The following is a 25,748-nucleotide window of genomic DNA, read 5'->3' on the forward strand; positions in this document are numbered from 1 at the left end:
TGCAATAACCACATGCATGCACTCATGCACGCACACACACACTAACAGCCAAGGGTACGAGAAGGAAAATACAGAGCCAAGGGTGCAGTGACCACACATATGCGCGCACAAAACAGTCAAGGGTGCAAGAAGGAAAATAAATCTGGGGACAGGAAATAAGTACTCTGAGCTGTAGTTTCAACTAGTTTTTTACTATTTTTAATTACAGGTATGTGTGTGGGTCTGTGTATCTGCATGCAGGTGCCCTTGAAGGCCAGAGGCATCATAGTTCCCTGACTCTAGAGTTATAGGTCTATGAACCACTCACTGTACATTCTATAAACTATATGTGGATACTCTATGAGAACAGTTCATGCTTTCTTCTCTGTTTCTTGTTTTGTTTTACGATAAAGTCTTACTATGTAACCCTAGCTGGCTTAGAACTTGCTATGTTGACAGAGATGTGGCTTTCTCTGCCTCCCAAGTGCTGAGATTAAAGGTGTGTACTAGCATGCCTGGCTTTCTTTCTTTTTTTAAAATTTATTTTTATTTGTTGTCTGTGGTAGTCTAAAGGACATGGCCCCCCATTGGCCCATAGTGAGTGGCACTGCTAGAAGGTGTGGCTTTGTTGAAAGAAGTGTGTTATGGGGTAGGCTTTGACGTCTCAGGTGCTCAAGCCAGGCCCGGTGTCACTCTCTCTTCCTGCTGCCTGCCAATCCAGATGTAGAACTCTCGGCTACCTCTCTGGCGCTATGTCTGTCTTCCTGCCGCCACGCTTCCCACCATGAAGTCAGTGGACTGTAAGCCAGCCCCAATTAAATGTTGCCATGGTCATGGTGTCTCTTCACAGTAATAGACACTGACTAAGACACTGTCTATAAGTGTGCCGGCCTGAATTTATGTGTGCTGTGTGTGCAGGAGCCCGAGGAGGCCAGCAAGCATCAAATCACCTGAAATTAGGGTTTAGAGGCACTTGTGAGCCACCAGATATGGGTGCTGAGAGCCAAACCTAGGTCCTCTGACTGAGCCATGTCTCCAGCACCTGCTTTTCTTTGACTTTCTAGAAATGCAGATGTTTTCCACCTTTTGAGCACTTGGCCTGCTGGTAAAGACTCTTGCTGACACTGCCTGTCCTCTCTGCTCTTAGCACACATGGCCATGGCCGGAAAGTGTATGGATCCCCATCCCACTGCATCCACTCAGAACTCCCAGACTCTCTTCTGTTTTCTTTTTGTGTAGTGATGTTAGCTTCAAAGCCTTTGCATTACACTTAGGGGACTGCTCTGAGAAGGTTTTGAGATGTTCCCTGAAAAACGTAGAAGGGGGCATAGGTACTGCAGTATTAATTCAGGGTGAGAAAATTACTCTAGGAGTGCCATTCTGGACCCAAATAACTTTTCAAATTTTCTAATTCTGCTGTACTTCTTTAGATTTCACTTGATTCTTACCATGTCTTCAATTTGGCTCTGTCTATAAACCATGTAAATTAGTGTTTGTTTAATGATTTCTTTTTTAAGCATTTTCATATTTCCATACCCCAACACACACACACACACACACACACACACACACACACACACACACACACACACACACACACCACACACAGACAGGGTCTCACTACACAGCCTCTGGCTGGACTGAAACTTGTTCTGTAGACCAGGCTGGCCTGGAAATCACAGATCTAGGTCCTCCTGCCTCTGCCTCCTATGTGCTAGGATTAAAGGCATGTGCCACCGTTCCTAAATCCTCACCATCTATAAATGAGGTCTTTGAGGACATTTGTTCCGAGTAGTACCCAGGTTTCTGAGTGTCCCACCAGGTTCCAAATGCCCAACCATGCCTTCCCAAACTCTTACCCCTGACTCTTCTCCCTACTTATCAACCACCACCCTTTTTCCTAAAGTTCTTAAAGCCTTGGGATCTTTCCACCTGATCCTCCATCCACCTCGATGCCCTTCCCCAGATGTAACAGGGCCAACACCTTGACAGGTGTAGAATGGTCATCTCCTTCATAAAGTGGTTTGTCCACTCTCCCTGACATCACCCTAACTAATTACCCTTAAAATATCTAACGTTCTCGTTTATTTATCAACACTATCTTTCCTGTCTGGGATATTGGCTATAAAGGTCTCTTTCTTATCACACTATCCTCAGTGCCTAGAACAGTTCTGAATATACCAGAGGTGCTCAATAAAGAGCTGCAAATGAAGACATAGGAGACCCAGATGTGAAAAGAACTCCCTCCCACCCTCCGCTTTAAGCCAGGTATGTGAGCTTCTGTGGGGCCTAACTAGACCAGGAAAGAGGAACCTTTGGTGGTTCCAGGGCTACAGCTATCCAGAGAGGACAACTGGGCATTGGCAAATGCAGCTGCCTCAGTGTAGACAAAGGGAAACATTCTTACCCATATACAAATGGTCCTCATTGGGGTCATCCAGGACCTGATGGCACAGCCGACCAACAACAGGAGCAAGGAGAGAAAGAACAAATATGAGCAAGAGGAAGTACAAGTGTGTGATGCTGTATGCCCACAGGAAAGTGCAATTCCTCTTCTTAGTCAAGGTGGAAGACAGAAATTCCCAGAGTGTGATAGCCAAGTCCACCTGTCCTCAAGCCCAGGCCAGTCCACAAGGTCTGGAACACTCTGAAGAACAGCAGGGAGGAGTAGATCCTCACAAGAAATGTCCCACACTCCGATACCAGTCCAGCCCATCTCCTAAAAAACATGTCCTGGTTTCAGGGTAAAAGTTAACCCCTACTTGAACTCAAGCAGCCCCTCCAGGAAGTGGACCCACACCTCCCCACCTCAGCATGGTATGTCTCCATGCCTGCTCCTGTCTCTGTCCAATGGGCAGGTCCCAAACTTATCCACCTTGATTGTCTTGGTAATGTCTTATATGTGCTGGGCACATAGTAGGTACCCAAGAAACATCTAATATATAAGCAAACAGAATGGCTGTGTGGTCTTGCTGAGTTGGGTGGAAAGATCGGATACATGTGATACTGGGGAGAAAAGTAATCCCTCTAGAACTCAGGGTAAACACCTGCAGACCATGCATCCCAGGACTTCCGCTAACACGGCCAACTCCAACATTGGAGAATCGCAATCAGGATCACAGCATGACATCAGGAAAGAGGGTAACAGCTTGTAGCCACTCTCTCTCTTTTGGGCAGAGGTATGGGCAAGACCCCTGACTAGACTAGGCCTCTTCCACATAGCCCAACTACCCCAGACACCCAAGATGCACAAGACTGCAGGCACAGCTGGGAAACCTATCTCAAGGGCAACTCAGACACAGGGTCCACCTAGAGTTCTGTAGCCACGGGTCCCAAGCAAGGATTGGCAATAGTAGCCCCCATATCCCAAAGGCAAGGATATGTTCCTCAAATATTGATGCTCTGGGCCCTTACACACGATGTCCCTTTCCCTGCAATGTCATCTGTTGTCTTTGCTGACCAGGAAATACCTATGGCCAGTTCAAAGATCACTTTCTCCACAAAGTCTTCCATGCCCCCTTCAGATAGCCAACACCATCCTTTACCAGGTGGGTAACAAGCTGAGCCAGAGGTGCTCCAGATTGGACCTGGACATTCTGGGGATCCCCCAAATCACCTCCAAGGGTGCTATGAGATGAAAACTATTTTTACTTTAAGACTAAGACAACACTGGCCTTTCCCACTCTTTGTCTACTTGTATCCAGTGTCCAGAAGGCACAAAATAGTATCACAGCAGGCTGAAGGACAAAGCAGACAGAGAATACAGATACCTTTTTAGTAAGCCAAATGTTAATAAAAAAGAAAAAGGAAAAAAAAATAACAACAGCAGCAGCAGCAGCAACAACCACCAGCAGTAAAAGTATAAAAATACATCCTTTTTCATTTTTTTGTTTTGTTTTGTTTGTTTATTTCAGAGAAAAGAAAACTGGTCAGTAAAGTGCTTGCCTTACAAGCACAAGGACTTTAGTCCCCAGAGCCTGTGTGAGAAAGCTGGTGTGGGCTGGAGAGATGGCTCGGGGGTTAAGAGCATGCACCATTCTTGCAGAGGACGGAGTTCTGCTCCCAGCACTCATGTCATACAGCTCACAACCATCTCTAATTCCAGTTCCAGGGGATCTGACGCCTCTGGAATCACAGGTACATGCACATACCCCCATCACATACATATAATTAAAAATAAAATAATAAATCTTTTTTTAAAAAGTGAAGCATGGTGGCACGTGCTTGTAATCCCAGTGCTGAAGAGACAGAGACAGTTGGATTGCCTAGAGCTTGCTGGCCAGACAGCCTGGTCTAGTGGTGAACTCTAGGCCAGTGAGAGCCCCTGCCTCAAATAAACAAGGTAGACAACACTTCCTGAGGATAGACACCCAAGACTGACTTCTGTTCTTCACATCCATGTATACTCACCTACATAAATACACTCAGGCATACAAACAAACAAAATAGTTACTATTCATTAAAAAATATTACTCTTGTTGGGTGGTGGTGGTGCACACCTTTAATCCCAGCACTCAGGAGGCAAAGGCAGGTGAATCTCTGAGTTTGAGGCCAGCCTGGTCTACAGAGTGAGTTCCAGGACAGTAAGGGATACACAGAGAAACCCTGTCTCGAAAAACAAACAAAAAATACAAAAAAAAAACTTTTTAGGGTTATTGTTTTTCAATGAATAAAATTTTGTCAATTTATGGTTTTTGGTTTTGAGACAGGATCGCTTGTAACCTGGACTGACATTGAACTTCTGGTTTTCTTGCCTCTACCTCTCAAGCATTGGGATTACAGGTACGCACCACCATGTCCACCTCTGTTTTATATTTTAATGGAATACATATGAATAAATGTAACCAATGTGAACAGCAGCATATTGAGATCTGTTGAAGTCAAATACAGTATGTCCCTTACAGGTTCATGTGTGGAAGGCCCAGTCCCCAACTGGTATATTGTTCTGGGTAGTGGAAGAGCTAGGTGAATTCAAGGGTATGCACCTTAAAGACATCTTCCCCTAGAGAATATATATATATCTCCTTATCCTTCCTGGCCACTATATTTCTGCTTTGCCTCAGGATCAACACAAGGAGATCAGCAGAACATGAACTGAAAACAGCCTTGAGCTTAAATCAATCTTTCTTCCTATTAAGTTGTTTTTCTAGGGATTTGTTACAGTGACTAAAAGCTAACACAAAGTTTTCCAGAATTTGAAACTCATCAAGCTATCTTGAGACAAAAAAAAAAAAAAGAAAAAGAAAAAGAAAAAAAGAAAAGAACTGCTAAGTTGAAGCAAAGGTTTGCTAAATATAGTCCAGTAGTGTTTATAAATGAAGGTTTACTGGAGCACAGGCATGAGTTCTTACTGTTTTATTTGTCTTTGAGGCAAGGTCTTGCCAGGTAGCCCTGGCTGGCCTGGAATCTATTATATCTACTATTCATTATATCAAAGTCACAGAGACCTGACTCCCTCTTGCCTTTTGAGTGCTGGGATTAAAGGTGTGCACCACTGCACCCAGAACTATTGTTTTGCTTCGTTTAAATTATTGTTGTTGCTGTTACTGTCTTGTGTGTGTTTACACCACCACAGTGCACAAGTGGAAGTCAGAGGACAACTTTGTGGAGTTAGTTCCCCTTCTGGGGATTGAACTCAGATCATCAGGTATCAAGTGCCAATGCGCACTAAGCTGGTTGTATGTGTAGCTACTTTTTCTTTTCTTTTTTTTAACATGATTTTGTGATATCATCCTTGCACAGGGGCCATGCTAATCTTCTCTGTATTGTTCTACCTTTTTAAGTATATGTGCTGCTGAAGCAAGCACATGTAGCTACTTCTTTTTTTTTTTTTTTTTTGGTTTTTCGAGACAGGGTTTCTCTGTGTAGCTTTGGAGCCTATCCTGGCACTCGCTCTGAAGACCAGGTTGGCCTCGAACTCACAGAGATCCACCTGCCTCTGCCTCCCGAGCGCTGGGATTAAAGGTGTGCGACAACAACGCCCGGCAGTTGTAGCTACTTCTATGTTCCAACCACCTTCATGTATAGTAGAAAGACTGCCAGCTTCAAAGAGAAAGAAGTAGGTAAACGGCAAGCCTCAGAACTCTCAGCCTCAACTTTTGCATCTGTAAAATGGGATCGATAAGCAGTCTCGAGAAGTGACAGTAACATGAAGTAATAGTGTGAAGGTGTGTGAGGCAACAAGGTCCTAAGCCTCGAGGCAGCTGTCTACTGTGACTTAACTCTCTAGGGAGCTTAGCAATGAGGTGTTTAAATATTAACAAAGCTGAGGCTAGACCATCAGCCTCACCCCCCTCCTCACCTCCACCAGCTTCACCACATTGGGGTGGTCCAGCTTCTTGAGGATGGCAATTTCCTGGTACACCTGCTCGATGGGGCCCCTGGGCTGGATGCAGCCCCCTGGAGCTGGGCGAGTCCCTCTGGGTGGGGGGCGACCTGCAGGAAGAACAGAGTTAGGCAGAGACCGTCTGCAGAGGGCAGCTGCTAATGGGACAAAGGGCAAAGGACTTCTGGGAGCTAGGAGCAGCCTTCTCTTCACGCTCCCCCCACTACTGGAAATCAGGGAGGTGGGTGCCCCGGACCTTCTGTTCACCAGTCAATCTCTTTTTCCTGTCACATGCCTAACCCAAAGTGACCAAGGCTCACTGAGGATACTGGTCTGGTTCAGCTATCTCAAATGTTCTCAACATCCCAGGAAAGTGACTGGGGATTAGCTTAGCGAGTAGAGCACTTGCCTAGTGCACACCAAGTCCTGGCACAGACCCCCAGTACTGCATAAAACAGGATGTGGGGATGCACCCCTGAAATTTTAGCACTTGGAAGGTAGAAGGAAGATTAGAAGTTCAAGGTCACCCTTGACTACATAGAAAGTGCAAGGACGGACAGTCTAAGTTACATGAGATGCTATCTGAAAACAAAATAAAGAGCCGGGCAGTAGTGGCGCACACATTCACTCCCAGCACTCGGGAGGCAGAGGCAGGTGGATTTCTGTGAGTTTGAGACCAGCCTGGTGTAAAAGAGCTAGTTCCAGGACAGCCTCCAAAGCCACAGAGAAACCCTGTCTCGAAAAACAAAAAACAAAAAACAGAGTGTGAAGACCAAATGTCAGAACCGCTGCTGTATCACACGTGTGTGAGGAAGCCTGGAAGGGTGATACACAGACCAGAGTGTGGCTGTGAGTCAGCCAGGGCAAGGAAAACACACAACACAGGTTCAGCTGCTGGAAATGGTGTGCAAGGAAGGGCGCTGAGGCAAAGTGGCCACAGGGGGCAGGAGTAGTAGGCCATCTCTCAGCCATCACTAAGGAGGCTGAGCAGGAGGAGCCAGACAAAAGTGAGGGCCAGACCCGGTGGTGGCTGGGATTACAGGTAACTGCCACACTCACCTGCAGCCCAGTTTTATGTGAGGTCTGGGCATCCAAGCTCCATCTTAACACTCACACGGCAAGCTCTTTATTCACTGAGCCATCAACCCAACTCCCGGTATTATCTTACTTATTTTTGAGGCAAGTCTTGCTCTCCTGAAGTTTATGTAGACCAGGCTAGCCTTGGATTCACAGACCCACCTACTTTTACCTGCCACATGCTGGGCTTAAATAAGTGTACTGCCATGTCAGGCCCAATATTTAATTGTTAAAAAAAATCACCATTTTAAATGTGGGGTTTTGTTTGGTTGGTTGATTTTTTGAGACAGGGTTCCTTTGTGTAGCCCTGGCTGTCCTGGGACTCACTAGGTAAACCAGGCTGGCCTGGAACTCACAGAGATCCACCTGCCTCTGCCTCTTGAGTGCTGGGATTAAAGGTGTGCATGACAACCACTCAGGTGGTTTTCTTTTCTTTTTTTAATTATTCTTCTTTTTCATGTGTGTGCTTTTACAAAACAGGGTCCCATGCAGCTGGAGCTGCCCTTGTGTCCCTCCACTTGCTGAATGCTAGGGTTACAGTCATGTGTTCCTTACCCCGATTAGTGTAGTAGTTTTTAGTGCCGTCACCACCAGATCACTGTAGAACATTTTTGTTGCTCTTTCCAAATCTGATTCTTCCTCCTGCTGATCTACTTTTTTTCCTCATGGATTTACCTTTTTTTCTCTTTCTTTTTTTTTTTTTTTCTCGAGATGGTTTCTTTGTGGCTTTGGAGCTTGTCCTGGAACTAGATCTTGTAGACCAGGCTGGTCTCGAGCTCACAGAGATCCACCTGCCTCTGCCTCCCGAGTGCTGGGATTAATGGCGTGTGCCACCACCAACTGGTGGATTTGCCTATTCTTGATATTTCATATAAACAGCATTTTATAGTAAATGACTTTTTGAGTCTGGTCTCTTTTACTTAGCATGCTTTCAACCAAGTAATTACCAAAAATTAGTACTCTGTGGTGGCTGGAGACTCATCTACCAATTTATTTACTCATTGGTTCAGGGCCACTAGGGATGTTTCCACTCAGTGGATAATGTGAACAGTGCTGCTAACCATGCATACACAAACTTTGTCTTTTTTCTTTCTCTTGACTACTAAAGAGAAGTCGCTGGGTCCTAAGGTGTGAGGATTGACGCTGTTAACTAGGAAGAATCTAGAGTCAACTGAGAGGCGGCCTCTGGGATGGTATTTTGATTGCATTAACTGAGGTGTGAAGACATACCCACTGTGGGTGGCACCCGTCCCTGGCTGGGATCCCGCGCTGTCAGTGGAGAAAAGGTGCTAAACACTGGTGTCTGTTCTTCTCTGCTTCCTGACTGGATACAGTGTAGTCAGCTGCCTCAAGCCCCTGCCTCTCTGACACCCCAAATTGGAGTCAAAGGAAAGGATTTCACCCTGATGTTGGTTTTGCCAGCCTTTTGTCAGAACATCACGGAAAGAAACTAAGACATGTGGCAAGCTTTTCATTTATTTTGTTCATGGCCATGTTCAGCTTTTTATTTATTATTTAAATTGGTATGTATATGCCACAGAATTAATGTCAATGTCAGAGGGCAACTTGCAGGAGTCTCTTCTCTCCTACCCTATGGGCCCTGGGTATCAAACTCAAGGCCATCAGGGTTTGGTGGCAAGACCCTTTACTGCTGAGCCATCTCCCCGGCCCTCAAATTCAGCTTTTAAACTCTTAAATCAAAATGAATTAGGACCCACAGCAAGAAGTTCAGCATGGCTCTCAGGGAAAGCTCTGTGCTGTGTGGGATGTGGTGTCTCCCTGAGTGTCTCTGCTGGACATCACAGTCACCGGTTCTGTCTGATCTTGCCTCAATCCCCACACCTTAGAACAAAGCCCATGACACTCACGTGGAAAACCAGCCTGTCGGATCAGCTTCTTTTTGGACAGCACTTTCATCGCCTGCAGAAGGAAAGACCCCCAAGTCCAGTTAAAGGCAGCAGGGAGGCAGACGACAGGCTCTCTCCTCTCCAAGCCTCTCACTGAGCTCCCAGGTCGTGGTGCCTCAGGACAAGGCAGTGAGAACCTAGTCACCAGCAGAGCAAGCTGGTACTGCTTGAGTTGTGTCAGTGGCATCCCTGGCAGTTCCCAGTCAGCAGACCCTGCTGGGAACCCCTAAACTCATGACTCCTGCCACTGTGTCAGGCAAGTGAGCCAGAGCAATCAATGGGCCAAGAAGGGGTCTGATGGCTGCTCACCCAAAAACATGTTGTTAATACATGTTAGAACCAAGGTTTGAACCTACACTGGACTGACTCCAAAGCCTCAGCTACAAGGGCACTCTGTCCATCTACTGCCTTGTTCTTGGGGCTATGGAAGAGGCAGAAAGAGCAGCTCAGAGCAAGGGTATGAATGACACTTGCTAGGCCAATCCCTTCCCTGCCCCATTTCTCCATCTGTAAAATGGGGGCATCACTTTCTACTAAACAACCAAAGAGTAGAATGGAGAACAAGCACGCAAAGTGGGCTTCCTCTGGATGGGGATGTGGGTACTCACGTAGTAAGTGTTGTCATTTTCGTTGTAGGCCAGCTTGACCACACCATAGGAGCCCTGAATAAAGAGAGATGCCCGTGACATAGAGGCCGGAAGTGATACTCTGTGACATGAGCGCTCTGACAGGCTACAGACTGCAGCTCACTGGGAAAACGGACCCCGAGATTGCATTCTGTTGGACTTACCATTTTTGCAGTTTAAATTAGTTGTTAACATTTAAATGGGAAGAACATAAAAACCCAGGTTTAAAAAAACCTGAAAAGTCTGGCCATACAAAAGCAGTTTATCATGGGAATCAATCTACCTCAAGATCCAGCCATTCCTCTCTTGGGTATATACCCAAATACTGCTTGTCCATACAACAAGGACATATGTTCAACCATGTTCATAGCAGCATTGTTTGTAATAGCCAGAACCTGGAAACAACCTAGATGCCCCTCAACTGAAGAATGGAAAGAGAAAATGTGGTACATTTATACAATGGAGTACTACTCAGCAGAAAAAAGCAATGGAATCTTGAAATTCGCAGGCAAATGGATGGAACTAGAAGAAACCATCCTGAGTGAGGTAACCCAATCACAAAAAGACAAACATGGTATGTACTCACTCATATATGATTTTTAGACATAGAGCAAAGGTTTACCAGCCTATAATCCTCTACCCCAAGGAAACTAGAAATCATGAATGACTCTAAGGGATAAATGGACCCCAGGAATGGGAAATGGCATGAACTCCCGAGCTAATTGAGAGCATGAGGGTAGGGAAGTGGGTGCTGCCACAATAAGAGCACAAGATGAAGAGTAGAGGAGAAGAAATGGAGGAGCAGATATATTGAGTTGGGGGAAGAATAGAGGAGAGAGAGCAGGATGAGAGATACCATATCAGAGGGAGTCACTATAGGTCCGAGAAGAGATCTGGAACTAGGAAGATCTCCAGAGACCTATAAGGATGACACGATCTGACAGTCTGGGCAGTGGAGGAGAAGTTGGCCTAGAAACCCTTCCCCTAGAATGAGATTGATGAATACTCTCTATGCTATTCTAGAGTCCTCATCCAGTGGCTGATGAGAGCAGAGACAGACATCCACAGAAATACACTGAGCTGAAATCTGGAACTCAGTTGAAGAGAGGGAGGAATGAAGAACGAAGGGGTCTGTACCTGGTTGGAGAAACCCACAGAAACAGTTGGCCTGAAAAAGGGAAAGCATATCGACCCCAGATGCTCTTTGGGAGGACAGTACAGGACTAATCCAGCCCCCTGATCATGGATGCCAATGGGGAGGCCCCTGCACTCCTGGGATTTTTAGACATAGAGCAAAGGTTTACCAGCCTATAATCCTCTACCCCAAGGAAACTAGAAATCATGAATGACTCCAGAGGGAGGTGGACTGGCGTTTTGCCCTGGTGGGTGGGAGGGACTTCGAGAGCCCATCCCACTTGAAGGGATTCGCTCTGTCTCTGAACACATGGGGAGGGGCCTAGGCCCAGCACAGGAAGATTTGGTGGACTTGGTGGAACCCTGGTTGGGGGCCCTACCCTGCCTGGGGAGTGGCGGGTGGATGGGGTGGGGGGTAGGTTGGAGGTGGGGGAGAAGGAATGGGGGTGGGGAGGGAGAGGGAGAGGGAAAGTATATGTGAAAATATTAATAATTTAATAAAAAAAGAAAAAAAAAAGCAGTTTATCACTCTACCCCACCCTCATACCTGGCCTGGTTACTCATGGCGCCTCCTCACTCCATAGCTTAACAGTTAGCTTCAGTCTTCACTACTCCCTATGGTCTTACACTTAGCACACCTTGGCCAGTGATATTACTAACTTATCTTCTGTAAGCATTTAAGTTTTTATCTCCTCCAATGATACTAACAAAAACAAACAAAAGGGGCTGGAGAGATGGCTCAGTGGTTAAGAGCACTGACTGATGTTCCAGAGGACTCAGGTTCAATTCCCAGCACCCATATGGCAGCCACACCTGTCTGTAACTCCAGTTCCAGGGGACCCAACACCCATGGCAAAGCACCAATGCATGTTAAAAAAAGAAGTCAAGGTCTCTTGATTGGGGATGGGAACCATTAATGTGATGGGGACTATAACCATAGCAATTTAAGATTTCTCTGGAAGTTTTCTGAACTTTTGCAGAAACGCATCTAATTTTAACATATTTAAAATAAGATGAGGGGGGCTGGAGAGATGGCTCAGAGGTTAAGAGCACTGGCTGCTCTTCCAGAGGTTCTGAGTTCAATTCCTAGCAACCATGTGGTGACTCACAACCATCTCTGAAATCTGGGGCCCCCTTCTGGCGTGCAGGCATCCATGCAGGCAGAACACTGTATACATAATAAATAAAATCTTAAAAAAAAAATAAGAATGAGGTTAGGTGTGATGGGCACACTTTTATTCCCAGTTCTTGGGAAGCAGAGGCAGATAGCTCTCTGTAAGTCTGAGGCCATCTTGGTCTACATAGTGAGTCCTAGACTAGTCAGGACTACATAGTGAGACCATGTCCCAAAATGGTATTTTTTAAAATCAGGCTGGTGAGATGGCTCACTGGGTAAAATGCTGACCATACAACAGGAATTAAAATCCCTAGCACTGACATAAAGGTGAGTGGTAGCACATGCCTATAATCCCAGTGCTGGTTCGGGGTGGGCAACTACAGAAGAATAGCTAGGGCTTAATGGCCAGCTCATCTTGCAGAATCTATGAGCTTCCAGTTCAGTGAGAGACCATGTCTCAAAGAATAAGGTGGAGAGGTACTGAGGGAAGATATCTGACATCAATCTTTAGCCCCCCCCCCTCTCTCTGACACACACACACACACACACACACACACACACACACACACACACACACACCTACAAATGGCAAACCCTCCCCCCAGCTCTCCTGGTTCCCTCAGGGACATCCCTGGTCAAGGAACAAAGGCGGCCCAGCTCCTAGGACATTTACCTTTCCAATTTCATCCTTCAGCGTATACTGATTCAGCTGCACACAGTCCTGGAAAGCAAGGAAGGGCACAGATGAGATGACTCTCACAGTAGCTAAAGACATATATGTCACAAATAAATGTATACATGTAACCAGGACTTGGGTTCACAGAGAGTTCCAGGAGTTGGGAGGCTGAGGCAGGAGAATCCAGACTTCAAGGCCAGCATTGGCAACTTAGAGAGTCTGAAGGTAACCTTAGCTATATGAGACCCTGTTTCAAAAACCAAAACAATAATGACTACAAAATCGAGGAACATTCCCACTCCCCCACCAAAAACAAAGCATTCAAACTGGAATGGGGAGATGGCTTGGGTAGTGAAGTGCTTGCTAGACAAGCATGAGGACCTGAATTTGATCCTGAGAACCTATAGGTGTGGTGGAACATACCTGCAGTCCCAGCAGGGGGGAAGAGGACACAGAAGGATCCCTGGTGCTCACTGGCCATTCAACCTAACCAACAAACTCTAGGTCCCAGTGAGAGACTTCTATAAAGACAAGATGGCCCTCATCTGTAACCTTGCAGCAGGTTGATCTCTGGTCTCCACATGCATTCACACACGTGCACCTGTGCACACATGAACGCACATACATACACCAACATACAAAGAGTGTGTGTGTGTGTGTATAATTTTTATTATCATGGGGGTACATTAGGGATCAAACTTAGGGCCTTGTGCATGCTAGATAAACACTTCACCACTAAGTTGCCCCTTTGGTTACACAGCTAAGGCCCTGTGTCAGAGAGAGAGAGAGGGGAGAGAGAGAAAGGGAAGGAGGAAGAGGGAGGGAGAGAGGGAGGAGATTGAAAAATTATATATTATACAGACTGAAAAGGTTGTATTTATGTATTTAAGAATATGTATATCTGTAACAACTAAAGAAAAAGAGGCCATGAGTTGGAGAGAGAACAAAGTTGGGGTATATGGAAGGGGTTTGAGGGAGAAAAGGGAAGGGGCAAGTGATATAATTCCAAACTTAAAAGATTATTACTAAAAATTAAGCAAAAGATCTGAACAGAAGTTTCTTTAAAAGTGGATAAGCATGCTGGGCAGTGGTGGCACACGCCTTTAGTCCCAGCACTCGGGAGGCAGAGACAGGTGGATCTCTGTGAGTTCTAGACCAGTTAGTTCCAGGACAGCCTCCAAAGCCACAGAGAAACCCTGTCTCGAAAAACCAAAAAAAAAAGAAAAAAAAAAAGGATAAGCATGAGGAAATACACATGAAAGCCATACCAGGCAGCTAATAAAGACAGTGCTGGGGAGAAAGCGGAGCACACATAACTTCCCACATGGCTGCCAGAACAGAAAGTGGACAAGCGGGCAGTGCTGGCCTCAAACCTGATATTTAGAGCCAGATTGTGATGGCACATGCCTTTAATCCCAGTACTGGGAAGGCAGAGGCAGGTGATCTGTGAGTTTCACCAGCCTGGTCTACATAGAGAGTTCTAAGACAGCCAGGGCTACAAAGAAACATAAATCCTGTCTATAAATAAATAAATAAATAAATAAATAAATGAGTTTGAACACAGGTAGCCTTTCGTGGTGGACAACACTTACCCCAGAAGTCATGGATTACTGAATGGAAATCTCAGTGCTACCTCCCTACAAGTTACAGATCAGATTGTCCACCACAAGCATACAGTATAAATTATTGCTGAAGACACAACACACCTTGGTTAAAAACATAGCAAAACCAAGCTAGAACTTCCTCCCTACTGGCTAACTTTCACCGTACCTGAAGAAGCCATGCAGGCCACTGGAGAAGAAAAGTCATCGATGGTGTTACCCGATAGCAAATCCTGTCTGCTAAAATCCTGACCTGTTAGGCAAGATGTGCCCATAGTGGCACAAAAGTTATGAAGGAAACATGACACTTTCTGATTGGATTTGAGGCCAACTCCACGGGAGGGAATTCAAGTTTGGTATTGTAAAGCTGCCCAAAAGCTCACAGATGTTTTGTTAAATGACATATTGTTGGACTGTCTCCTGATATTTGTGTTTATATCCATACATTAGTGCCGTTCTCAGCCTTGGCCACAGACCTGCCTCTCTGTGATGGTCAGCGGTTAATGCAGAGACTCACAACTAGTCCAAGTGCTGAGTGACTGTTGAGAGTGAGAGCTCAGCCCCTCTCCCCCAAGGCTCAGAGAATATCTCAAAAGGGACAGGAAACAATGTAACAGCCAGAGGATAGGGAGGACTGCCTGAAATGCTATGGCCACTGTATTCATGAACTATGTGCAGCTATGCTTACTCATACCATCAATCCAACAAGATGAGTCAATATTCCAAAAGGCGGCTCTCACTGGACTTAATGGGAGAGAGAGAGAAAGAGAGAGAGAGGGGGGGAAGAGGACAGGGGAACATGTTCAAAGCGTATAGAAGAAGTAGGAGGGGACAGATGTTGGATGGATATGACTAAATTACAAGTTGACATGTATGAATTGTCAAAGAATAAATAAAAGATACCCTGTTAGAAAAACCAGATACTGGACTGGAGAGATAGCTCAGTGATTAAGAGTACTAGTTGCTCTTCCAGAGGACCCAGGTTCAGTTCCCGCCACCTACATGGCAGCTCACAGTCTGTACCTCTAGTTCAGGGGATCCAACACCTTCACACAGACAAACATATATGTAAAACACCAATGCACATTAAATAAAAGTAAATTTAAAAAGAAAAGAAAAAACATGCCAGGCAGTGTTGGTGCCTGTCTTTAATCCCAGCACTTGGGAGGCAGAGGCAGGCTGATCTCTGTGAGTTCAAGACCAGCCTAGTCCACAAGAGCTAGTTCCAGGACGGCCTGCAAAGCCACAGAGAAACCCTGTCTTGAAAAAAAAAAAAAAAGGAACCAACAACAGCAAGGCATGGTGCCATGAACCTTTAATCCCAGTCCTCAGAAGGTAGAGGTGGGTAAACCGGAGGCCAGCCAGGATACAATGAGATCAGGCCTCAAATATTTTTTTAAAAAAAGTAAAATAAAACAACTACTAATATACATGTCTCTCAGTGTCCGTAGGGATTGGTTGCAGAACCCTGAAGATACATGCATGCAAGAGCTCAAATCCCTTACAGAAAATGGCATGGCACTGTTTTAGTACAGAATATAACCTTCATACAGCCTCTCTCACTTACATTTGGCACTATGAAGTTGAGACAGTCCATTTGGCCCGGAGCTCATTATATAGATTAATGACTTTGAACTTACAATGATCCTCCTGTTTCTGTCTCCTGAATTCCAGGATTACAGGTATAGCCTATCACACTCAGCTCTCTTCCCACATTGTTTGTTTGTTTGTTTTTGTTTTTCGAGACAGGGTTTCTCTGTGGCTTTGGAGCCTATCCTGGAACTTGCTCTTATAGACCAGGCTGGTCTCAAACTCACAGAGATCCGCCTGCCTCTGCCTCCCGAGTGCTGGGACTAAAGGCGTGCGCCACCAACACCAGGCTTTTCCCCCATATCTTAACTCTTCTATTGTGTGTGTGTGTGTGTGTGTGTGTGTGTGTGTGTGTGTGTGTGTAAGATGTCCTCACAAGTCAGAAAGGGCATCAGGTCCCTGGAGTTAAAGGTAGTTGTGAGCCTCCATATGGGTACTGGCAATAGAACTCAGTCCTCTGTAAGTGCAGCCATGCTTCTTCCATTGAGCCATCTCTCCCGCTTGCACACACACTTTAAATCATTTCCAAGTTACTTATATATTTAATACAATATATATTATGTAAGTCATTCTACTCTAGTGCTCAGAGGCAGGAACTATTTAAATTATCATTTAATGACAAGAAAAAATAGCCTTCACAGGCTCATACAGTTGCAAATTTCTTTTCCTCTGAATATTTTCAAGGTTGGCTGGCTCTGTAGCTTTCAGGGCCAAGAGTGTATCTATTGGCACGATGAATCTCAAAATCATTACGATGGAGAGGAAACTGAGCTGAAAAAGATTGCACAGGCAATGAACCTGCTTACATAAAACCCTAGAATCTGCAAACTAATCTAAAACATTATTTAAAAAAAAAAAAAAAAAAGCAGTTCAGAATGCCAGGAGTGGCAGCATACACCTGTAATCTCAGCATTCAGGAGGATGAGGAGAGAGGATCACGGAAAGTTCAAAGCCAGCCTGGGCTACATAGTGAGATTCTGTCTCAAAGAAACAAAACCATCAGGGTTCAGTAGCTACTGGCAAAGGAACAGTGAAAGAGAAGCAGCCACCCAGCCTATTGGAGACACCCTCAGTCTGGACTGTGGGAAGTTTACCCAGGAGCAGCCAGAGAGAAAAACTAGTTTGTACAGTTGAAATGCGAAGGGAGTGTTTGTTTTGTTTTTTTTTAGGACTTCATGCCAATATGTAGCCTCCACTGTCCTTCAACTCATCCTGGCATCCCCCCCCCACCCCCATCACAGCTCACTCCACTCACGAACCTGCAAACCTGTGATGGAGACATGGTGCGACTCCACTGTGGGCCGCCGAGGCACCCGGGGGGAGGACTGTGGGGAGCTGGATGGCGAGTAGGACAGGGATGGGCAGACGCAGCGTCCATTCATGTCCAGGCTGCTGCCAGATGCTGGCCCACCCTGGGATCGCTCCTGCAGGGACATCTTGCGACCAGAAAGTAGAGGCTGTGCCTCAGATTCTGAGGCATCAAGAGGCAGTTCCTGGTCATCAGCCTCCAGAGGCTGGTCCTGGGCCAGGCTGAGGTCCACACCCTGGCCTGACTCACACTCGGTGACCACAATGAAGGATTCCATGCCCAAGTGGATGCTTAAGGATGAGAGTCCTCGAAGGGCCTCGCAGGGCTTCTGGCTTTCCTGGCTGCCACCCCGACTTCCCAGCTCATCCTGGGGGGCCACCCGGTCGCTGGTGGGCTGGCTAGAGACACATGATGACATGGTGTGTGTACCAACTTCATCAGCCAGGCCGCAGCGCTTCCATGGGCAGCACAGCTGCCTGCAGAAGGAGAAAAAGGATCAGCAAGGCAGAGATAGAAAAGCAGTCACTCCTCAGGGCCAGGCTGATTTGTGCATAGGCTTTGCATCCCTAAAATTTGCAGCCCAACATGGTGGTAAAACACTTGGGAAGCTGAGAAAGGAGTATCACTGGGAATTAAAGACCAACCTGGGCTACGACGTAGCATGTTCCAGGCTAGCCTGAGCTACACAGAGCAAGACTCGGTCTCATTACAAACCAAAAATAAATGTGCAGCCAGTCGTGGTGGTGCATGTCTATAACCCCAGCCCTCAGAAGGAATAGAAGTTCAAGATCTGCCTGGACTACACAACAAGAGCTTTATTTGAAAAAAGAAAATATCGAAAAACAGAATGTTATGTGATCTCCCAGTTTATGCAAAAATGTATTCTTGTTCCATCTGTGTCTGCCTCCTGAGTGCTAGGATTAAACGTGTGCACCACCGCTGCCCAGCTTTAAATTATTTTATGTATATGGCATATGTATGTATGTATGTATGTATGTATCACATGTCTGATGGGTGCCCAGGACACCAAAAGAGGGCACTGGAGTCACAGGATCTGGAATTATGTATGGGTGGCTGTGAGGTGCCATGTGAGTACTGGGAATTGAACCCAGGTCCCCTTAACCAATGAGCCATCTGTCCAGCCCTCCAATTTTGTTTTTGGAAACAGGGTTTCTCAGCAGAAGCTGGGGTCTCTAATTAGGCCAAGTTGGCTGATGAGCAAGCCCTCAAAACCAACCTATCTCCATCTCCTCCCACCTCTGGGCTTGTGAGCAAGTAAGTGCTGCCATGAGCACTGGGGGTAAAATTCAGATCACTGACTGCAATAGCTCTAAAGTAGTAAAATTATCTGGTGCTGTAGAGATAGCTCAGCCGTTAGGAACACTTATTGCTCTTGCAGAGGACCCAAGTTTGATTTCCCAGCACCCACTTTGTACAGCTCACAATTGCCTCTAACTCCAGTTCCAGGTGATGTACCTGCCTGCCACAGACAGACACACAGACACACAGACAGACACACACACACTTCTTTAAGAAATAGTGATTATCTGGAATATTTATTTATTTATTTGTTTATTTATTTATTTATTGGTTTTTCGAGACAGGGTTTCTCTGTGGCTTTGGAGCCTGTCCTGGAACTAGCTCTTGTAGACCAAGCTGGTCTCGAACTCACAGAGATCCTCTGCCTCTGCCTCCCAAGTGCTGGGATTAAAGGTGAGCGCCACCACCGCCCGGCTGGAATATTTTTAAATGCTAGATAGGCATGTATGTTCCCTGCTGCACTATGCCATGACAGAGGCAGACTTCTCCCACGGACTAAGATGTCACAAGCAGCATCATGGATGTGCTATCAGACCTCTGTTCTATATGTGTGGGGGCGCCAAGCCAGCCAGGCTATACACTGAGACTTTGTCTCAGAACAAACAGGCTGAGAAGATGGCTCAGTATAAGAGTGACCGTCCTACAAGCACGGGAATGGAGTTTAAATCCCCAGCACCACCTAGGAAACCAAGATGGCTGCCTGTGAGTGGTTCCTCAAAAAGTCAGAGTACAACCAAACAGCACCCGTCACTGTAGCTAAGAGAAGGAAGTCAGAACATGGATAAGCAAAATGTGGCCCATACGTACATACAGTGGAAAACTACAAAGCCATAAAAGGGCCTGAACCACTGACAATGGCCACAACACAGATGAAAGCTGAAAATGTCATGCCAAGTGCAAGGCCAGTCCCAAGAGGCCCATATGTGTTGCATGATTCCATGGAAATGAAATTTCCATACTAGGCAAATCCACAGAGACAGAAAGCATACCATTACCTGGGACTTCAGAGCACTCTGGGGGCAATTCAGTGACTGCTTAACAGGTGCAGGGTTTCATCTTGGTGACAATGTCTTGGAACTAGACAGAGGTGGTGGCTTCACAACCTCATGCCATGTACTAAACGCAATGAACTACTGATCTTAACAGGGTTAATCTGCCAAGGATGGTGGTGCACACCTTTATTCCCAGTACTCCAGAGACAGAGGCGGGAGGATCTCTGCGAGTTCCAGGTCATTCTGCTCTACATAATGAGCTCCAGACAAGCCAGAGGGACACAGTGAGAACTGTCTCAAGTTTAAAAGGAAAGAAAAAAAAAGGGGGGGGAGGAGCGGTTAATTGGAAGGCTAGGGGTGCAGCTATCAGCTTGACAGTAAAGCTCCTAACTAGGGTTTGAGAAGCTTTAGGTTCTACAGCACTGTGCCTCCACTTCAAAAAAATCAATTTTATGTCACATGAAGTTTTGTATTAATTTGAGAGAGAGACAGGACAGCCTGATACATGCCCACAGGTTGTCAATTCTCAACGTTGCTGGGATAGAATATTAACCTTTAGCTCATGTGTTTGACAAATTCTGGTGGACAAATGTCACGGGCACAGCTGGAGTTAGGTAAGTGCATCCAGGGATGTGATGGCAGCTGTGTGCTAATCAAGGAAGCTCTCTCTAGGTGCTGGGGAAACAGGGGGTGCCGGCAGAGACCTGAGTGGGTAAAATGGCCTCCTGGGTCACACTGGTAGAGGAGGGCCTTGAGAGGAAAGGGTGAAAGTGGCACAAAGTCAGGGCTCCCTAGAGGACCCAGCTGAGACACAGAAATGTTGCCCAGCCCTCTCCAAATTGTCCATTCAGAATTACTTGCAAAACATCTACTATTTCAGGCAAGGTGGCTGGGAATCCTACAATCAGAAAAGCCTTGGCATTCCCAGACCTGACATGTGCCCACAGACGAACACCATTTATGATAAAAAAAAAAAAGTGGTGGGCTTTTTTATTTTTATTTATTCATTTATTGTTTTTTGTTTTGTTTGTTTTTTGATGGTGGTCAAATTCATACGGAAAAAAAAAAAAAAGGCCAGGGCTGGGGTGGGGCTGAGTAGGTGGGTACAGTGTTGGAACTGCATGCACAAAGCCCTGGGTTCCAACCCCAGCACTGCATAAACTGCACGTGGTGGTGCTTGCTGGAAATCTATCGCCAAGGAAACAGGCAGGTAAGAGCACAAATTCAAGGTCAACTTCAGCTACTCGGGGAGTTTGAAGCTAGCCTGGACCACATGAAAGCCTTCATGCAAAACAGGAAGGGAAGAAAGCAGCAGGGTGAGCAGGATTGAGGAGAGTGGAGAACAAGGAGGTCCTGATGAAAGGGAGGAGCCCAACACAGCGGACATGCTTGACGCCACGGAGGAGTCCAGGTAAAAATGGTGGCTATGGCTCATTTTCACTGTGTGTGTATTATACAATATTTTTATTACGTATATGTGTGTCTGTGTCATGGGAGTGCAAGTGTCCTGGAGACCAGAAAGGGCATGGCATCCCCTGTTCCAGGAGTAACAGGCAGTTGTGAGCCAACAGACTTGGGAGCTCGGAATTGAACTCAAGTCCCATGCAAGAGTACAGTGAGCTCTTAACTGCTGAGACATCTCTCCAGCCCCCAAAATGAATTTCCAGAAGGAGAGTAAGCAGCCATGATTGGAGCAGACCTGCCACACCGTAATGCACCAAGGAAGACATCCTCAGCTGTGCCCCTCCCTGCGTTGGCGTGACTGCTAGTGGATGATTCTCACGAAGTCCCACATTCTCTGCAGCCTGGCGGCTGCTGTCTCACATAACCTTCTGTGACCCTCATCTTCCGAAGAGGAAGGCAGGGCCTGGAGTCCATGGATTGGGACTATCCTTTTCCTAGCTTGCCTTAGTCTTTCTCTGCCTCAGTTTCCCCATTTTTAAGATGGACACCTTCCAGATAGTAATGGGGAGCAGATGAGTCACGCACTCAGAAAACATGATGGAAGTGCTAAAAAGCTATTCTTTCACAGGGCAGTGGTGGCGCACGCCTTTAATCCCAGTGCTTGGGAGGCAGAGGCAGGTGGATCTCTGTGAGTTTCAGGCCAGCTTGGTCTACAGAGCAAGTTCACAGCCAGAGCTAACCAGAGAACCCCCCATCTTGAAAAATGAAAAAAAAAAAGTGCTATTCTTTCAATACAATGACTACAAACAGTGGGGCTGTGTGTCCTTAACCCTAACCTAACCCTAACATTCCAGAATGTTCTGGAGTGACCTCTGTCCTAGTGAGTCTATCTGCTCTTGTGTGGGATTCCATCATCCTGGCTGACCCATCCACCCTCAGGGCAGGCGGCCTGTCCTTCCTCTCAGAGCTACTTCTGTTGGGGTTACAAGTGTTCCTGAAAAGAAAACCAGACTTGGCAGTGCCTGCGAGAATCAATGGAGATTTTTTTTCTTGCCAACAGAAAAACAATTGCTTATCGATCTCTACTCCAGGCCAAGGACACCAAGCCGTCCACCCCCAACAAAGCTGCTTTTAATCAAGTCTCCTTGGGCAGCCGGTGTCTGGTCTGGGCCTCCCTGGCCACTGCCTCTGACGCAGGCTTGGCCTTCAAGGTCTGATGGAAGGAGGAAAACAGAAGCACTAAGACCCAGGCCAGGGCTGCTTATGAAGACAGGCAGGCCCAGATCTAGAGAAGAGATGAACAGTCAGGAGGGCTGTGTAGAAGAGTCCTGTCCCACCCCTACAGTCTAAGTCAGTATTCTGAATTGTTTAGGGGCCAGAGACCCTATGAGAATCTAATGAAGCTACCAACATGTCTCTAGCAGAAAACTGAACATGAAGACAGTAGTTTTGGCATAAAGGACTGTACTGAATTTGCTTTAAGACAGCAGGCATGGAATAACTCAGCTTGGTTGTGTAATTCCCGCAGGACAAGCCCTCTGCAGGGAGGGGCAGGAATCGGAACACAGGACTGAAGAGGACCTTCCTATAAGGCTGCCTGGGTTTGGCAAAGCGCCAGCGGTCCTGGCCTGGCCTGGCAGTTTCCCATGAGTCACAAGCACTGCCCCACACAGAAGGCCCCCCTCACTCCAGGGCACCAGTGGAGCCACCAGACCCTTCCTGGAGCAGATGGAGCCAGTCTCCAGCCAGGAGGAGAGGAATGTTCCTTCCTGTGCCAGAAAGCCAAGTGGCACAGGCCTCCAGGAAACGCCTGGCCATTTCCATTTCCTGGGGGCCATTTCCAACCACAACTGCCTCCTGCCAAATGCCAAGCTGAGCTGAGCCACTGTGGGGCTGTAGGACAACTCAGAGGGTAGGCCTCAAAATCAGAGACACCTTCCGCAGAGTCCCTCAGGGTCCTCAGAGCCCCTCTTCCCTGGCTTGCCAGGACAAAAATAGGGGGGCGGCAAATCAGCTCCACAGATCCTACCAAGGCCAGGAATGATGTCATCCCTAGAGTCAGGAAAATCCCTAAACTGCCACACCCTCTCTCACCTGGGGAAACTGAGGCCTAAGGCTCTAAAGGAAATTCATTCATTCATTTGTTCTTTTATTTTTTTATTTTTTTGGTTTTTCGAGACAGGGCTTCTCTGTGTAGCCCTGTCTATCCTGTCTATCAGGAGCCAGCCTATCCTGACACTCGCTCTAGAGACCAGGCTGGTCTCAAACTCATAGAGATCCACCTGCCTCTGCCTCCCAAGTCCTGGGATTAAAGGTGTGTGCCACCAATGCCCGGCCATTCATTTGTTCTTTTAACAAGCAATTAGGGTTGAAGCTTACTCAGTAGAGTTCTTGCTAAGCATGAAAGAGGTCCTGGGTTCAATGCCCAGCACTGCATAAACCAGGTATAGTAGTGCTATAATACTATAGTAGTACTGTAATACTATGGAAGTAGAGGCAAGGACATTAGAACCTATTCAAGGTCTCAAGGTTCATCTTCAGCTACGTCGAAAAATTGGAGGGAGCAGTTTTTACAAGACGGAGTTTCTCTTTATAGCCCTGGTTGTCCTGAAACTCACTCTGTAGATCAGGCTGGCCTCAAAACTCACAGAGATCTGCCTGCCTCTGCCTCTTGAGTACTGGGATTAAAGGTGTGCATCACCACCACAGCAAATTTGAGGTTAGCCACAGTTACACAGTGAGAGCATTTCTCAAAAAACACAGAACCAAATAGTCAAAGAAAAACTCCAAGTGATTATGGAGGAGATACTGTGCAGTTTCTGTAGCAAGGGACCCACAACAACCTCATGAAACATTTAACACTAGGGGAGGCACCCTAGTGCTACAGCGCAGAGTAGACAGCCAGACGGGTACACAAGAGACCAGAAGAGAGGCAGCTGGCAAAGAAGGAGGAAGCTGAGGGTCAAGGAAGTCTGTCCTGGAAATACTTTCCTTTTCCTTTTAATTAAAATTAAAAAAAAAAAATGAGACAGAGCATGTGGCACTGGCTAGCTTTGTGATCCTCCTGCATCAGCCTCCTGACTGCTAGGATTATAGGTATGTGCCATCACAGCTAGCCAACCAACAGCACTACCACGCAAACAAAAACGAGGAGACTAGGGAGATGGCTCCCTCAGTAAAATGCCTGCTATGCTCCACAGCAACCCCATAAAAAAGCCAGATGTGACTGACTGCCACCTGGTGAATGCTGGGTTCAGTGAGAGACCCTGTCTCAACCGGTCAGGATGAAGAGCAATTAAGACATCTCTGTCAACCTCTGGCTTATAGGTACACACACACACACAAACACACACACACACACACAGCGTGACAACCCTCCCCCACACCTCTTAAGTACTCAAACAGTAACTCACAGCAAGTTTGGTCAAGGGAAACAATTTCCAGTGTACAGCCAAGGTCAGGTGGTAGGCCATGTTCCATGACCTCCCTTCCCTACATCCCACATCTCATAACCTACCTCACCATTACAAGTGTCTGAGCCTACAACTCCAGCTTTAAGAGTCAAGCAACGTTAGCAGACTAGGCACACACCTCCACGGTCATCTGCCCTAAATTCTTCACTTTACCAACAGAAAATAAAGGCTCAAAAGAGTCACTAGAGAGGGCAAGGTGGTTCAGTGGGTAAGGACTGCTGTCAAGTGTGATGACCAGAGTTTGATTCCTGGAACCCTTTATGGTGGAAGCAGAGAACCAACTCCCAGGTTGACCTTTGACCTCCACACTCATACTGTGTCATGAACTCACACACTCATGAACTCACGCTCCAAATGTCAAATTGTTTTAAAAACTGCTGATTTACCTAGAATCACACAGTAGTTTTGAGTAGAGCTAAAATGGGCCGGTTTTGTTTTGTTTCACCGAGGTGCCTGAGGTGGAACTCACAGCCCCTGCACACACAGAGCCAAGTACTTGACCATGGTGCCACAGCCAACAGTCCTATTCTGCAATTTCCAAGAAAAAAGAAAAGAAAAGAAAAAACCTAAAGGTTACAGACACAGCCTTACAAAGGTCACAAACTGTGTCGTGAGTAAAGTACAGGCTGGGTCAAATCTTTGGCATAGGCCATGTCGCTGCCTTCCTGGGAACTCAATCTGTATGAGGGGAGACCAAAGGCAACAGCCGCCAACTGTACCAAGAACAAATGCCCAGACTCAGCACAGCAACATGGTTTGACTAAAAGGAGAGTGAGGTTTTGAATTCACCACTAAATTCTCAGGCCTAGAACTTTCTAGAACACAGCTGGCATTCAACAAATGTAAACTGGAGGGTGTATATTTCAAACATTCCAAGACCAGTCAGAAGGTCAGACGCTGTCTTTAGCTGGCCTAGAGATGGCATTCCTTTAGTCTGGGAACACATCTTTCTATGTGAGGCAGCCCCATGGAGCCAACCCCACCACCAGTTTCAGGGCCTCATCCATGACTCAAAACTGCCAAACTGGACATCAAGTACTCTGGTCAAGTGATGGATTCAAGAGAACATATGTGACCAAATACAGTCTACTGGTTCTTACTCTGAGATTTTTTCTTTAAGTGTTAAAAGGGAGGAAAAGATTCTTCCTGTCCAACTTAGTGCTGTAAGAATATCCATCAGGAGGGTGCTGCTTCAGAAGAAAGTCAATCAAGAGAGAA

The 25,748-nt window shown here is 46.5% G+C and overlaps 1 protein-coding gene and 1 non-coding gene across 7 annotated transcripts in view; both read right to left on the reverse strand.

Moving 5' to 3' along the window:
* Camkk2 (calcium/calmodulin dependent protein kinase kinase 2) overlaps window positions 1–25,748 on the reverse strand; it is a 50,440-nt gene that overhangs the window by 18,156 nt on the left and 6,536 nt on the right. For all 6 annotated transcript variants that reach the window (XM_027414036.2, XM_027414034.2, XM_027414035.2 and 3 more), the window contains exons 2-7: window positions 17,292–17,817; window positions 12,839–12,886; window positions 9,897–9,950; window positions 9,250–9,301; window positions 6,281–6,414; window positions 2,387–2,423 (exon numbers count right to left, since the gene is read on the reverse strand). In XM_027414036.2, the coding sequence (XP_027269837.1) occupies window positions 2,387–2,423; window positions 6,281–6,414; window positions 9,250–9,301; window positions 9,897–9,950; window positions 12,839–12,886; window positions 17,292–17,759 (793 nt within the window). In that variant the 5' untranslated portion in view covers window positions 17,760–17,817. The remainder of the gene's footprint in view (window positions 1–2,386; window positions 2,424–6,280; window positions 6,415–9,249; window positions 9,302–9,896; window positions 9,951–12,838; window positions 12,887–17,291; window positions 17,818–25,748) is intronic.
* Window positions 5,676–5,786, reverse strand: LOC113835501. Its single transcript, XR_003485090.1, has one exon. It is a non-coding gene; the product is annotated as a U6 spliceosomal RNA (small nuclear RNA).

The sequence above is a fragment of the Cricetulus griseus genome, chromosome 4, assembly GCF_003668045.3.
Source record: "Cricetulus griseus strain 17A/GY chromosome 4, alternate assembly CriGri-PICRH-1.0, whole genome shotgun sequence".
In the NCBI taxonomy this organism is placed as follows: Eukaryota; Metazoa; Chordata; class Mammalia; order Rodentia; family Cricetidae; genus Cricetulus; species Cricetulus griseus.